Source organism: Lycium barbarum, chromosome 12 (assembly GCF_019175385.1).
Source record: "Lycium barbarum isolate Lr01 chromosome 12, ASM1917538v2, whole genome shotgun sequence".
Lineage (NCBI taxonomy): Eukaryota > Viridiplantae > Streptophyta > Magnoliopsida > Solanales > Solanaceae > Lycium > Lycium barbarum.
This window is the reverse complement of record NC_083348.1, coordinates 35491982-35504928: the sequence shown is the minus strand read 5'-3', so window position 1 is coordinate 35504928 and position 12947 is coordinate 35491982. Positions and strand designations below refer to the sequence as shown.

Here is a 12947-nt window from a genome sequence, read left to right as displayed (position 1 = left end):
GTATTACCCAGCCCGAGTATTCTGGCCCACATAAATAAGAGTCTGCTAACCAAACAAGCCCATGAGATAAAAAGAGTCAGGAATGACCCAATTAATAAGGGGTAATTTACACAAATAACTACCTTTTAAGGGTTGTTAACAATTAGTAACTATCTTTTATCAATTTACAATTCGTAGCTAGTTTGTGTCAAATTCGGTATATTTGAATACACTGTCCAGTTGTATCCAACCTTATCTAATGTCACATGTATTTGACTGTATTTGAATACATGCAACATTAATTTCTATGAATACATGTGTATTCAAAATGATTATATACCAGTGCATTTAAATACACGAAGGAGTTGTATATTTTATTGTATTTATATATTGACGTATTTTGTTTTGAATGTATTAGAGCTCCGGTCCGCAAGATCGCTGCCAGACATCGCAAAGGTTGAATGTGTTCGACTGTATTTTAATGTATTGAGTTTTCGTCGACTAGTATTTCACTTGTATAGAGTGTATTCGGGTATATCAAACAATGACAAGGGTAAATTTGTATACAAACAAGAAAAATTAAGATACAAAATTTCATATACGCTGTATTTACTTGGAAACATTGTATACAAACATATGTATATAGATCATTCAAACAAAAAATGCAGTCAAATACATCTAGTTTGCCCAAAAATACAATCAGCCAAATACATTAAACTTATATTTACATTAAAAAAAAATGACGAATACACTCATAGTTGATATACAAGAAAGAGAAGAAGTCATGGATCCCGGTCAAATACAAAAAAAATACACTAAGAAATGTCCAACATCATGAAATGAGAGGCAATCCAGTATGTTTGTTCCTCCACCCATACGCGAATGTGTTTGCATGTCTTCATGCAAATATTCTGCGATAAAATTCAGAAATGGAATAATAGTCTCCGATCTGGACAATGGCGGCAACAGTACACTCAGATCTAGGCGATGCAACGAAGAGAGAGGCGGAGAGAGTGGTGAGAGACGGCGGTGCAACGGAGAGAGGAGTGAGAGACGGCGATGGAGGGGAGAGAGAGAGGTGAGGGAGCGGATCTGAGAGGGAACAGAGAGAGAGAGGCGATGGAGGGGAGAGAGGGTGAGGGAGAAGAGAGGAGTGAGGGAGAAATACAAGTCATAGGCCTAATTTATTTTAGTATAGCTACGAATTGTAATTTACAAAATCACTTTAGCTACTAAATATAAATAAATTAAAAGATAGTTATTATCAATAATTACCTCTTAGGGGTAGCTTTGCCCTTACCTCTTACCTTAGCTGACAAGTGTGCTCTTCAACTTTGGGTGTGCACAAGTAGGCACCTCAACTTGTATAAAATTGAAGACGTAAACACAAATGTTGACGTGGCACATAACTTTACTAGGTGTACTTTATACAAGTTAAGGTGTCTATATGATCATTTTTAAGTTAGAGTGTTCAACTGACAAAGTGGTGACAAGTTGAGGTGTCTACTTGTGCATACCTAAAGTTGGAGGGCACACTTGCCAGCTGAGGCCAAGTTTGAAGGCATGTTTATGTATTATGCCATATTTATTTTAAGAAATACACCCTACATTATAAATGATAAGTAACATAATACTGGTCCCAAATTTGTAGAAACGTTTCGTACATCTAAAATAGTATGAGAAATCAATTATTTGAGATAAATGAAAAAAATAAAAGAAAAGGCAATTTGACTATTAATAGGTTCAATTGGTGATTAATTTAGAAAGCTCAACTTGGAACATTCAATTAAGGTACATGAATGCTAAAAAGTAAAAGAAAAAGAACAGCGACGTCTGTTGTGCGTGCATCCATTAATTTTATTAGGCCTACTACAGTTACAACCTTATCGATCACTTGATATGTTCAGAAACAAAACATGAGTTCTAATTAAACAGCAAAATTAATTAGGAATTGTTGACATCCAATTTTGTCCTTCCTTTATTCCAATTTATTTCCTTGGGCTTTAAATTTATTAACGAGTTAAATACTTTGTTTTTACTACTATTTTTTTTTACTATTAACATCATTATTTTCATTACTTTATCACAAATTTTAAATGATTCGTCATCGTTTCATTTTAGGATTTGTACTCTTTAAATTAATTTTACTTTATTAAATCCTTTACTTTCTACATACTAATTATTAATTGTCTTCACATAATATATTTTGTACTAGTTATTAAGTTAAAAGCCCAAAAAATAATTAAAATAGGGGAGAAAAGATCAATATTTTTTCAGCCAAAACAGGCCCAATTCGTGACGAGCCCGCAACAATCCGTAGCCCATTACTCATTTCCCCTCCTACCCAACTAACCAGCCCAACACCTTACCCGATCCAGCCCACACCGCAACCCATTACCCGACCCGGTCCGCTCATCCTTAACAATTACCTAAACCTAATCAAAACACAGCCGCACACACGCGCGTCCTCTCTCCTCTCTCCCTCATCCCTTTCCTTTCTCAGCAAAATCCAAACTTTGCTCAGCCATGGCAGACCTTGCCATATTATTTTCGCACAAGCTTCCTCTCATCTCCTTGTCGTCTTCTCCACTCACTCTTTTCGTCCCTCTCATCTCTCCACCTCCAGCAAAACCAAACCCTCCTTTAACCTTATACAGGCTTATCTAACCATTTCTATACAGAAATCGTCTCCATCGTTCTGTCGTTCTGAACAAAAGAGAATTTCCCCTTTCTACCATTTTGCTTTGGTCTTTCGATGGCAACAGGTTTGTTGTGCCATTTGGGCGAAAAACGGCCACCCACAAATCTCTGCTATGTTATTCCAATCTGTGACCCCTTTTTGGATTTTTGTTGAATTTGAATTTTGAATACCCAAAACCCTAGCCTTGGTCCCCTATATATATCATCTTATGCCTCAGCCGAAAAAGGAGACGGACGATACAGACCCTTGCCCTCTATCCATTTACAATTTCTCAATCGATTTATCCCACAAAAAGACTAAAACTTTAGCTGGCTAGAACTTTCAATATTTCGTTCGAACTCATTCGGCTTGAGATTCGGATCTACTCGTAACGAGAGGGTAGATTCGAGACCCGACGCCCCATTTCACTGTACACAAAACAGGTCAATAACTCTCCTTCTCTTTTTTACTTCAATTCTGTTCGTCGCGTTTGATTTGTTAGTTTGTTTTATGTAGATTTTGGAATGTTGGTAAGGTTTAGTTTGTCTAATTTCAATAGGAATATGAGTTAGTCGTAGTTTCGTTTCGATTTTATGTGAATGCATATATCTTGTGTGCCTTTATTGAGTTTATTTCTCTTTTCATCGAACCTGCGAGGTATGAACCATTTACAGCTGTGTTACGCTGTCTATTCAAAAAACGAATTAGTTTAAGAGGATTAATTCAAAGTATGGGCTAAGTTTTATTTGAATCATATCTTCAAAGACTTTCTCCTCTTCGGTTTCTTTTTTTAAAAATATTTTAGTTTCCATAGTTTTTCTTAACATCTTCATTTTTGTTTTGCGGGTTTTGTTGTCACTTCATACTATCGATCAATTTCTTGACTCTGTTTTATATGTATTTAAGTCCAAGTATGAGTTAGTTAATTAAATTCAGGATTGCTTCAGGTTCGTTTGGGCTGTTGGTGATATTTGTTTATGTTCTTTCCCTCTTTTAGTAAATATATGCATGAATTGATTTGGTTCATTGGTGCAGCTTCTGTGCCTATCTAACAAGTTAGTTAGTAAACTCATTTAAGTTATTCTTATTTAAAATGACCAAAACAGGTTAACATGATTTCATAAGATCTAGCTTTTCTTTCAGCGATTGTCAATTTGTGTTCAGATTTCAATATATGTTAAGTTGGCCTGTTGTCTCTTGTTTTCCACCTCGTTACAGAAGGTTATCATTCATCAATAATCATCTAATGGGCAGATTTGCCTTGTCAAATAAGGATTAACAAATCTGCCTTGCATCCTTGTATCGTCTACTGACCTTCCCCGAGACTGTCTATAGAAAATTTCAAAGGATTTTTCTACTGGTTTCCTCTTTCATTTTATTTATAGATAGCATATGATACGTGAGAAACTCGAACATGATTTGGCTTGAATGTTTTCTTTCTTCTAGATCCCCTGTATTAATTTCGCCGCTACTGTTGCATCTTTGTGATGCCTTACCTGTGGTTGAATTGGCTACCGTGTGGTACATGTTGCTGTCTCTGTTTGGTTTCTTTATATCCAGTCGCTACATTCCAGTCCCTTTTCTTTGTTTCCTCTTTTATTCTCTCGAATGCGATGTGTTGATTATATGTATGTTCCTCTTGGAAGTAACATCTGAACCTGGCATGATTCCTCTGTTTCCAGCCCCTTTAACCGAATGAATAACCTTGCTTCTGTCCAATAATTGTTCAGTTAGGGGTGGCTAAATAAATGTATTCAATTTTGATACATACAGAATGTCACTATGTATAGCTTTCTTCCTGTAAGCAAATTTAATACTCTAAATGGGCATGTGTGATTCAAGATGTGAAATAAATTCTGTGTGTAATCAAGTCTCCTGTAGGCTAGCTATTTTTTTCCTTATTCATCAAGTGCTTTGAGTAGCTAATTTATTGACCTTCTATACTGTTACATCCGACATTTTCACTTATTCAAAAAAAAAATTCAAGATAAATTGACTGGTAATGAATGAGGCCACAATTGGACACTACTTGGTATGAATGTGTAGGTTATGAATTCAATGGTATGGAATTACGAAAGGAGGCCAAGGGCAAAATTGGAATTTTGGAAACTTGTCCCATAAATCACAAAATTAGCCAAGTGGGCTCAAAAAAAAAATATAAGAAAACTAAGGCCCAAGTGGGAGCCCAACCGGCCATGTAAGGCCTTGTCCCATGGGATTTATTAGATTACCATGTGATAATTATCACATGGATTTTATTATATAAGAAAATGCATCATTATCCAAAGAAGCTTCAAGAAAAAGAATTGAAAGGAAAAGAAAGAAGAGCATTTCGGGTTTGAGAGAGAAAAAGAAAGAAAAGAAAGAAAAAAAGTTTTGGAGCCAATTCCTTGGTTTAAAAGTTCATCTCTTGTGAAATTATTACCAAGTGCAAAGTCCTCTACAAGTTGATATAAGTATTGTGGCAAGAAAACAATTTTATCCTCCAAGTGAAGAACTTGAAGAAAGGTGAGGATTTCATGCTCTTGTTATGTTATAAATGGTATATGTATGATGTAGTATGTGTGAATGAATGAAAAACATGGAAATTTTGTGTGTTGGAACTAAGTGTGTGTTGGCCGAATATATATATGTATATTGCATGATTTGGATGATTTGAATTCATGTTGTAATTTAGTTGTAGTATGATGGAAATTGTAATAGAAATGAAAGTGGAATGAATTAGTGAAAATTGGAAAATATTGTAGGTGGCCGTGTGGTTATGTGATGTTGGAGGGAGAACCAAATCCTGTTAGCATGTTAATTGTGTTGTTAAGGATTTGTGAAGTAGATGGGAGGATAATGGTTAAGCTAACACGAAGTATTTGTTGGTAAAGTTGTTGTCGGAAAGTATGTTGTTTTAGCATGGTTTCTTGAAATTATGATTAAGGATAATGAACTTGGAATATGGAAATGTGTTTATGAACTTGTATGTTGAAGGTTGGGAAGATTGGATAAGTAGTAGCTTAATGGAAAGTTTGAATGTTTGCATATCTTATGTATATCGTGTGAAAATGGTATGGATGCCTCCGATGTATGTGATAATGATTTTGATGGATAATGAATATGAAAATAATAAGTTTGGTTTGGAAATGTAAGTTTGAAACGAAAGATGTTTCGTTATGACGAAAGATGGCTAATGATGCCATAGTGCATGTTTTAATGTCTATTGATGTTTTTATGTCATTCCTGGGTTGTTGTGTTGATGAATTGAGCCGAGCTAAGTCTCGGGGATGTCGTATATACAGAGGAAATGCTGCCAAAATTTCGGTAGGCAAGTTGTGTTAAGTTGGAATATTGAAAGTTTGAAACTAACAAATGGTAAACTTGACCATTTCCAGATTTTGGACGAAATTTGGATTGACGCCAAGCGAGCATAAGGCGCCATCGAGGTATGTGAAGCATTTCCCTTTGTTCCTAGGCATGTTCCGGATGTGATAGGCTCGGCCGCGAGCCTTAAGTACGACTCCGTCCCCCGGAATTCGAGACGGAAAACCGCTCCAATTCCTTCAATCCAATTGAAGCTATTTTCTTACAAATTGCCTTTAAAGTGAATTTTTGTACAAAACTTCCCTAAACGGAGTCGGAACACTTCCAGATGATTTTGGATGACCTTATAAGGTCTACTATCGGTAATTTACCTATGTCGCCTCGAGTTTATCCGCGGCGGGCCCACGAGGCCCGATACCTTCTGTATGATCTTAATTACTTTAGTTTTGCCCGATTTTCTCAGAAAACACCTGGACTACTATTCTGATCACGATACGACTGTTTTTATACAAACCTTACAAAATAATTTTTGACATTTGGAAATCTGGTTCTGGTTATAATCTGTCGTGCCTCCCCAAGTGACGTGTAGGCTATCCGAATACTTGGTTCGATCGGCCAGTTGGCCTACTTCTGTTCTATTGAGTCTGTATGTATGTGGTTCCTCATTAACCAGTTCGTGCACATGCTATGATTCCTTTCACCGGATCCCGGGCCGGTACGTATATCGTGTGGTGGGCCGCCGAGCCCCATATGTGAATTCTGAAGTATGATGTGTCCGGTTTCGGGGTACTGTGTTATATGTCCGTCCCCGGTTACCGAGGGTATATTACGAAGTATGATGAGTCCGGGCTCGGGGTGCTGTGTTATCTGTCCGCCCCCGGGTACCGTGGTTATGTTATGATGTGTGACGGAGATCGGAGAAGGATTTCTGATATCTGACGTGTTGTGGTGCCAATGGCAGGAGTGGCGACCACGTTCCTGCACCCTATGTGTGATTCTTTCTGTCTGTATGACTTATGCTTCTGTATGTCCGTCTGGATTATCTGACCGACGGGTTATGCTTCTGTATGTCCGTCTGGATTATCTGACCGACGGGTTATGCTTCTGTATGTCCGTCTGGATTATCTGACCGACGGGTTATGCTTCTGTATGTCCGTCTGGATTATCTGACCGACGGGTTATGCTTCTGTATGTCTGTCTGGATTATCTGTCCGACTGGTTATGATTCTGTATGTCCGTCCGGATTATCTGTCCGACTGGTTATGATTCTGTATGTCCGTCCGGATTATCTGTCCAACCGGTTACGATTCCGTCTGTCCGTCTGGATTATCTGGCCGACGGGTTCCGATTCTGCACGTCCGTATGAATTCTGATTCTGTCTGTCTGGACTATGATTCTGTCCGTTTGTTGGGACTATGACTCTATCCGTCCGGCTTATGAGCCTGTCTATTATATTTCTGTGCTTCCGGTCCAGATCATGATTATGTTTGATATATTTCTGCTTTACATACTCGGTACATTTTTCGTACTGACCCCCGGTTCTTCGGGGGCTGCGTTACATGCCCGCAGGTACAGGCGCACTTGGTGATACGCCGCCAGTCTAGGGCTCGGATTCTGCTATTCTGAAGAGCTCCTTCGATCCGGAGCAAATACTTTTGGTATATATCTTCTGTTATCTGTAGACTCTGTATGTATGGTATTTTGGGGTACGGCGGGGCCCTGTCCCGTCATATGATTCGGTATGTCTGTAGAGGCCTGTAGATAGATGTGTGGGTTACGGGTTTCGTCTGTATGTTAGCCTTATCGGCTTATCTGTAAATGTCTGCATGTTCAGGTATATACATATATATGTTTGCGCGCGTGCCGTATCTGTATCGGCCTACTTCTGTAACAGCTGTTTTAAAAAAAAAAAAATCTGTATGATACGAAATTCGGTCAGGTAGGTATGTACGGGTACCCAGTTAGGGTACCAGTCGCGGCCCACGGGGTTGGGTCTTGACATATACACCTCATGAGTGTGTATATATAAGGTATACTTAAGATATGCATAGAATATATACAATCTGCTGGTTTGTTTGAGTTTATATTTCATATGTTTAATATAATTCATTGATCGTATACTAATCTTTTCTTTCATTTTTTTGCATGAACCTCGCATACGAGTCTTGGACTCGTCATCTCCCGCATTCGGTGTTGGGCCATAGCCCAACGTGATCTTCCCCTCTCTTGTCTAGCCTGCCCACAACAACAAAATAAAAAAGGGACTTTCTGGGCCAAAGCCCAATAACAAAATAGGCTGCAGCAGCAGTCCTAAAAAATGGACTGATCAATTTGCTCTTCTTTCCTTCTATCTTATCTTTTGTTGTGTATTTTTTATTTACCTTGTGTGACTAACACTTTATTTTTGCCTCTTAGCTTATACGAATTATAGAGAATTAGTACGGGTAGTTGTAGAAACAATAAGTAGTCATCTTAAGGGAAAACTATTAGTAATTCCACCGGATTTGTTTTTTTTTTTAATTTATTTTGTCTATTTCTAAAATTGTTTATAGTACTTATAGTATTCACTTATATTACACAATTGATCTTCAAAGACGTGAAATCGTGAACATCTATTTTGAATTAAGAGTACGTCCTATTCTTATTATCTTAGAAAATTTTGAAATATCACTAAGACGTAAGTACGAACTCACGTATACTTTATCAACAACTCTTCAAGTTTGAATCTATCATGTACACTTTTAGTTAGGCATAGTTAATAAACATAATAAAAAGGAGAAGGAAAAATCTCATCTTATCTGTACTTTTAAAACAAAAATCAGTTAATGTCTCCCCTTTTGAGTTATTTTTCGAACACGATTAAAACGTTACATAGTCAGCGCTCTTTCATTTTATAACTAAACTCTTTTATGTATATTATTATAACTAAACTCTTTTATGTATATTATTATTTCCTACAAGTCCTATTTTTAAATAGCATTCTTCTATATCTATCCATGATTTTAGCAATACTTATAAAATGTTTCTAAAATATTATAAAATGTTACATTTACATTTTAGCCTAATTAACTTTAAGTCCGGTCGGATTAACCATTATTAATGGAATTTAGAGGATGCCTAATACCTTCCCTCTAGGTTAGTTGAACCCGTACCTAGAATCATTTGGTTTCGTAGACTTTACAATAATATCAACTTTAGATAATTACTTTAATTAACCTTAGGTGCCCTAATTCACCATAAATAATTAGGTGGCGACTCCTAACTTTAATTAACCCCGGAATTACCCGAAATGTTATAAACTATTTTGACCCTGGTTAAAATAGGGTATAACGGGAATAAGACTTGGGTTAATTACTCACCTTATAAAGCAGATGAATTAATGTTCATTTAATTATATGTATAACTTTCATAAAAGCATTATCTTGAAGTGCAAGTAAATGCAACATCTAAATAACCAGCTCTTCTGGTACGTAGGAAAAGAGCTAACATCACAGAATTTCAATGTCCGTTTCCATTTTGCAGTAAAGTAACTGATGGTTTAATTAGCAAAGTTTCATAAATATATTAAACTTCCAAATTAAGTAGGAATTCAATTAGCCATGCAAACAAGTTAATTTTCTTCTTATATATACGTAACTGTAATAGTCCAGGATATATCAGATTTTGGGGAGTAAGAGATTGATTAAAAATTCCGAGGCTAACTTTATACTTTGCCTTACTAAATTAAGGCATTAGGTAAGTTTGACACTTCAAGTTCTTGTTCTTCTTTGAGATTGTGTAAAACAAAATTTATGTTGCAAGTTAGCTAGCGAAATATTACTTTAACATTTTCTACGAGGATGCTTGTCTTATTTTTCATGTAACTAATTTCACTTATTATAAGCAAATTAGGTGATATGATAGAGTAAAAGAAAAAAGTTACACTGCTAGTATAAAAAGTTTTTTTTGGAATAATTTTTTTCTTTTATTCTTATAATAGCTTTAATTCTTTTTTTGGTGCTTGTGGATAAAGGACAGGTGTCGAAGACACAGAAGCAAAATATTAAATACTTTGCAGAAAAAAGCGATGACACTTGGTTTATTAGCCTTATTATCAACATTATTTTGGGGTTTAGAGAGCCACTCTCCTCCTCCTCCTCCTTCTTCTGATCATTTCGATGCCATAGTTGCAATAGATGGAAGTGGAGATTTCAAGACCATAACAGAGGCATTACAAGCAGCTCCTAATAACAGTGAAAAAAGATACAACATCAAGCTTAAAGAGGGGACATATAATGAATCTGTTTTTGTTGATAAACATAAAACTAACATTACATTCATTGGTGAAGGAGTGGACCGTACCATCATAACGGGATCTAAAAGCAATGGGACTGGCTTCCAAACAAGCGACACAGCTACAGCAGGTCAGTTGGCTAATGACCTATCTCCTTTTTATAAAGATCTTTCTTTGTTCCAAGGATCTCTCTACCTCCTACTGTATTTTAATTTGTTACAGTAAATTATTTATATTATTTTCTAGGTTACTAATTCCACTTGTTATGAACCATTACATAACTTATAAAATATCTTTGTATTTAAAAATTATATGCACTATCAGATAATTGAAGAAGGACCTGACTATACTCTTTATTATTTTGGTTGACCAAATATTACAAAAAAATCTTTTTACGTTGTTACTCTATAGAAGTTAAACTTCCAAAACCATTCATAAAGAACATGCAGAATATAGTACTACCAAAAGAGAGATTAACAATCCTAGCACTGCATGCACTAATATAATGTAATTATTTGAATTATTATGAAAGATCACGTAATAGTTCATCTCTTTTTCTCTAACAGATGTACATGGCTATGGATTCATAGCACAAGATATCACATTCCAAAACACTGCTGGACCATCTATGCACCAAGCAGTTGCAGCGAGTATTTCAGGTGACCACGTTACATTCTACAGATGCAAGTTCGATGGGTATCAAGATACACTTTACACAAAAGAAGGTGTCCAGTTTTTCAGAGATTGTGATGTCTATGGTACTGTAGACTTCATATTTGGTAACGCGAAAGTCATTTTTCAAAATTGCAATATCTATGCTAAAAGACCTGAAGATAATCAAAATGAAGTAACAATAACTGCCCAAGGAAGAAAACACAAAAACGAAGATACTGCTATCGTCCTTCAAGGTTGCACCATAAACGTCATGCAAGATCTGCGCGAGCATGAACCAAAGGTAATATTGGTTAAACTGTGCGATCATGCTATTTAAAAATTTAAACTATTTAAGAGAACACACTTTTAACTACTTAATTATTTAATAATATTATGTGTCAACAGGTACGAGTCTTTCTTGGAAGGTCTTGGAAAAGTCACTCTCGAACAATCATCATGTCAAGCTATCTAGATGAGTTTACCGATCCTGAAGGTTGGGTTCAATGGCATGGAAAAAAAGAAGATATATATTTTGCTGAGTATCGTAACACAGGGCCAGGAGCAAACACTACTCTCAGAGTGAACTGGGAAAGAAATATTTCAGAGAATGAAGCTTCTAATTTTACTGTTCGAAACTTTCTTCATGGATATGAATGGATACCCTCAGAAATACCAAATGCACTTGATTTAGTTTAAAAGCATCTACTCTTTCCACTTAGACAATTAAATGTGAAAATTAGCATGGTACATGACCTGCATCCCAATAATATACTTTTGTGTTATTCCACACAAAGAATAATATTCAAATTATTTTTACTCAAACATGTACTATATAGCTTGGCATACACGTGCAACGCACGTGCTGAGAGATATATATGCTCTGTATCGAAAATATTATCCACTATGATAGATATATATGTGAAAACTTCAATTTTGTAATGTCTCTTTATTCTTAAACTTGGCAAACTATGGTTCCTCCCAATATATTACAACTATAATATATTTAAATTTCCACTCGATATAAATAATAAATAAGGCACAATATCTATGAAATAGCTATATCCGCAAAATTGAACCCAAACACCTAAGTCAAATAGGTGTAATGAGATTTAAAAACCCTAAAGTATAACACCATGAACATACCGTTAATATATAAGTCGTGGGGGTTCTCTCTTGCTCCTCTTTGTCTTTTTTGTTGTTCTTTTTCGATACTTAATAAATTCTTGTACATTAACGATCGCGAGGAAGATCGAGAATAGGCCGGTTGCCGATGATTGAAGTGGTGAGGGTTGTTGCAGCTGGAGATGGAGTAAGAAGAATGAGCTTTAGGTTTAATTCTAGGGATTTATTGTTTGGCCAATGTGCCTGTGCCGTGCCTTTTCCGTTTACTTGTGTTACATAGAAATTCTATATTATAAATAGCGATTATGATAAAGAAAATTACCTATGAAAAGAATAATTAATAAGGAATTTTACACTGTATGCTAATTATGGCAAAATATTTACCCATTTTTGCCCATCTTTTTTAAGTTACCCACCATAGCCGCTTTTTTCCTCTTCAGTTTTTTACGGGTCTTATACATTATTATACACTTTTATACAAGGTTTATACATTGTCTACAGTAGATGTATAAAGTTATATATTGTTGTATAATATTGTATAGTAGTCTTATACATTATTATAAACTTTTATACAATGTGTATACATTGTCTACAATAGGTGTATAAAGTTGTATATTGTTGTATAAAGGTGAATATTCAAGTTGTACCATGAAATGTTGGGCTGTAGGTTTGTAATTTAAAATATGGCTGTGAATATGTAATTTTGACCCATAAATTGTTTATAACTGAAATTTTCCCTTAATAATAACTGTATAATTAACATTAAGTACACGGACAAAATCAACCAGAACTATTAAATCTTCTATAAGAATATACACTTTTTGAAAAAAAGTGATTTTACACAAAAGAAATTACTCTATTTGAAAATAATAAAATACCAGATATACACAAATATCTCTATAATCATTAAAAAAAAACTGATTAAACATA

General features: G+C 35.5%; 1 protein-coding gene and 1 long non-coding RNA gene across 2 annotated transcripts; both read left to right on the top strand.

Annotated features, from left to right (window-relative positions):
* The first annotated feature begins 2466 nt into the window (after nucleotides 1-2466).
* LOC132622968 (uncharacterized) lies at nucleotides 2467-8680 on the top strand. Its single transcript, XR_009576056.1, has 3 exons — nucleotides 2467-3102; nucleotides 6040-6090; nucleotides 7538-8680. It is a non-coding gene; the product is annotated as an uncharacterized LOC132622968 (long non-coding RNA).
* Nucleotides 8681-9995: 1315 nt separating this feature from the next.
* On the top strand, nucleotides 9996-11711 carry LOC132623142 (pectinesterase-like). The gene is made up of 3 exons (XM_060337853.1): nucleotides 9996-10371; nucleotides 10808-11196; nucleotides 11301-11711. The coding sequence occupies exons 1-3, from the start codon at nucleotides 10035-10037 to the stop codon at nucleotides 11589-11591; spliced, it is 1017 nt and encodes a 338-aa protein (XP_060193836.1). The 5' UTR covers nucleotides 9996-10034; the 3' UTR covers nucleotides 11592-11711.
* The last annotated feature ends 1236 nt before the right edge of the window (nucleotides 11712-12947 follow it).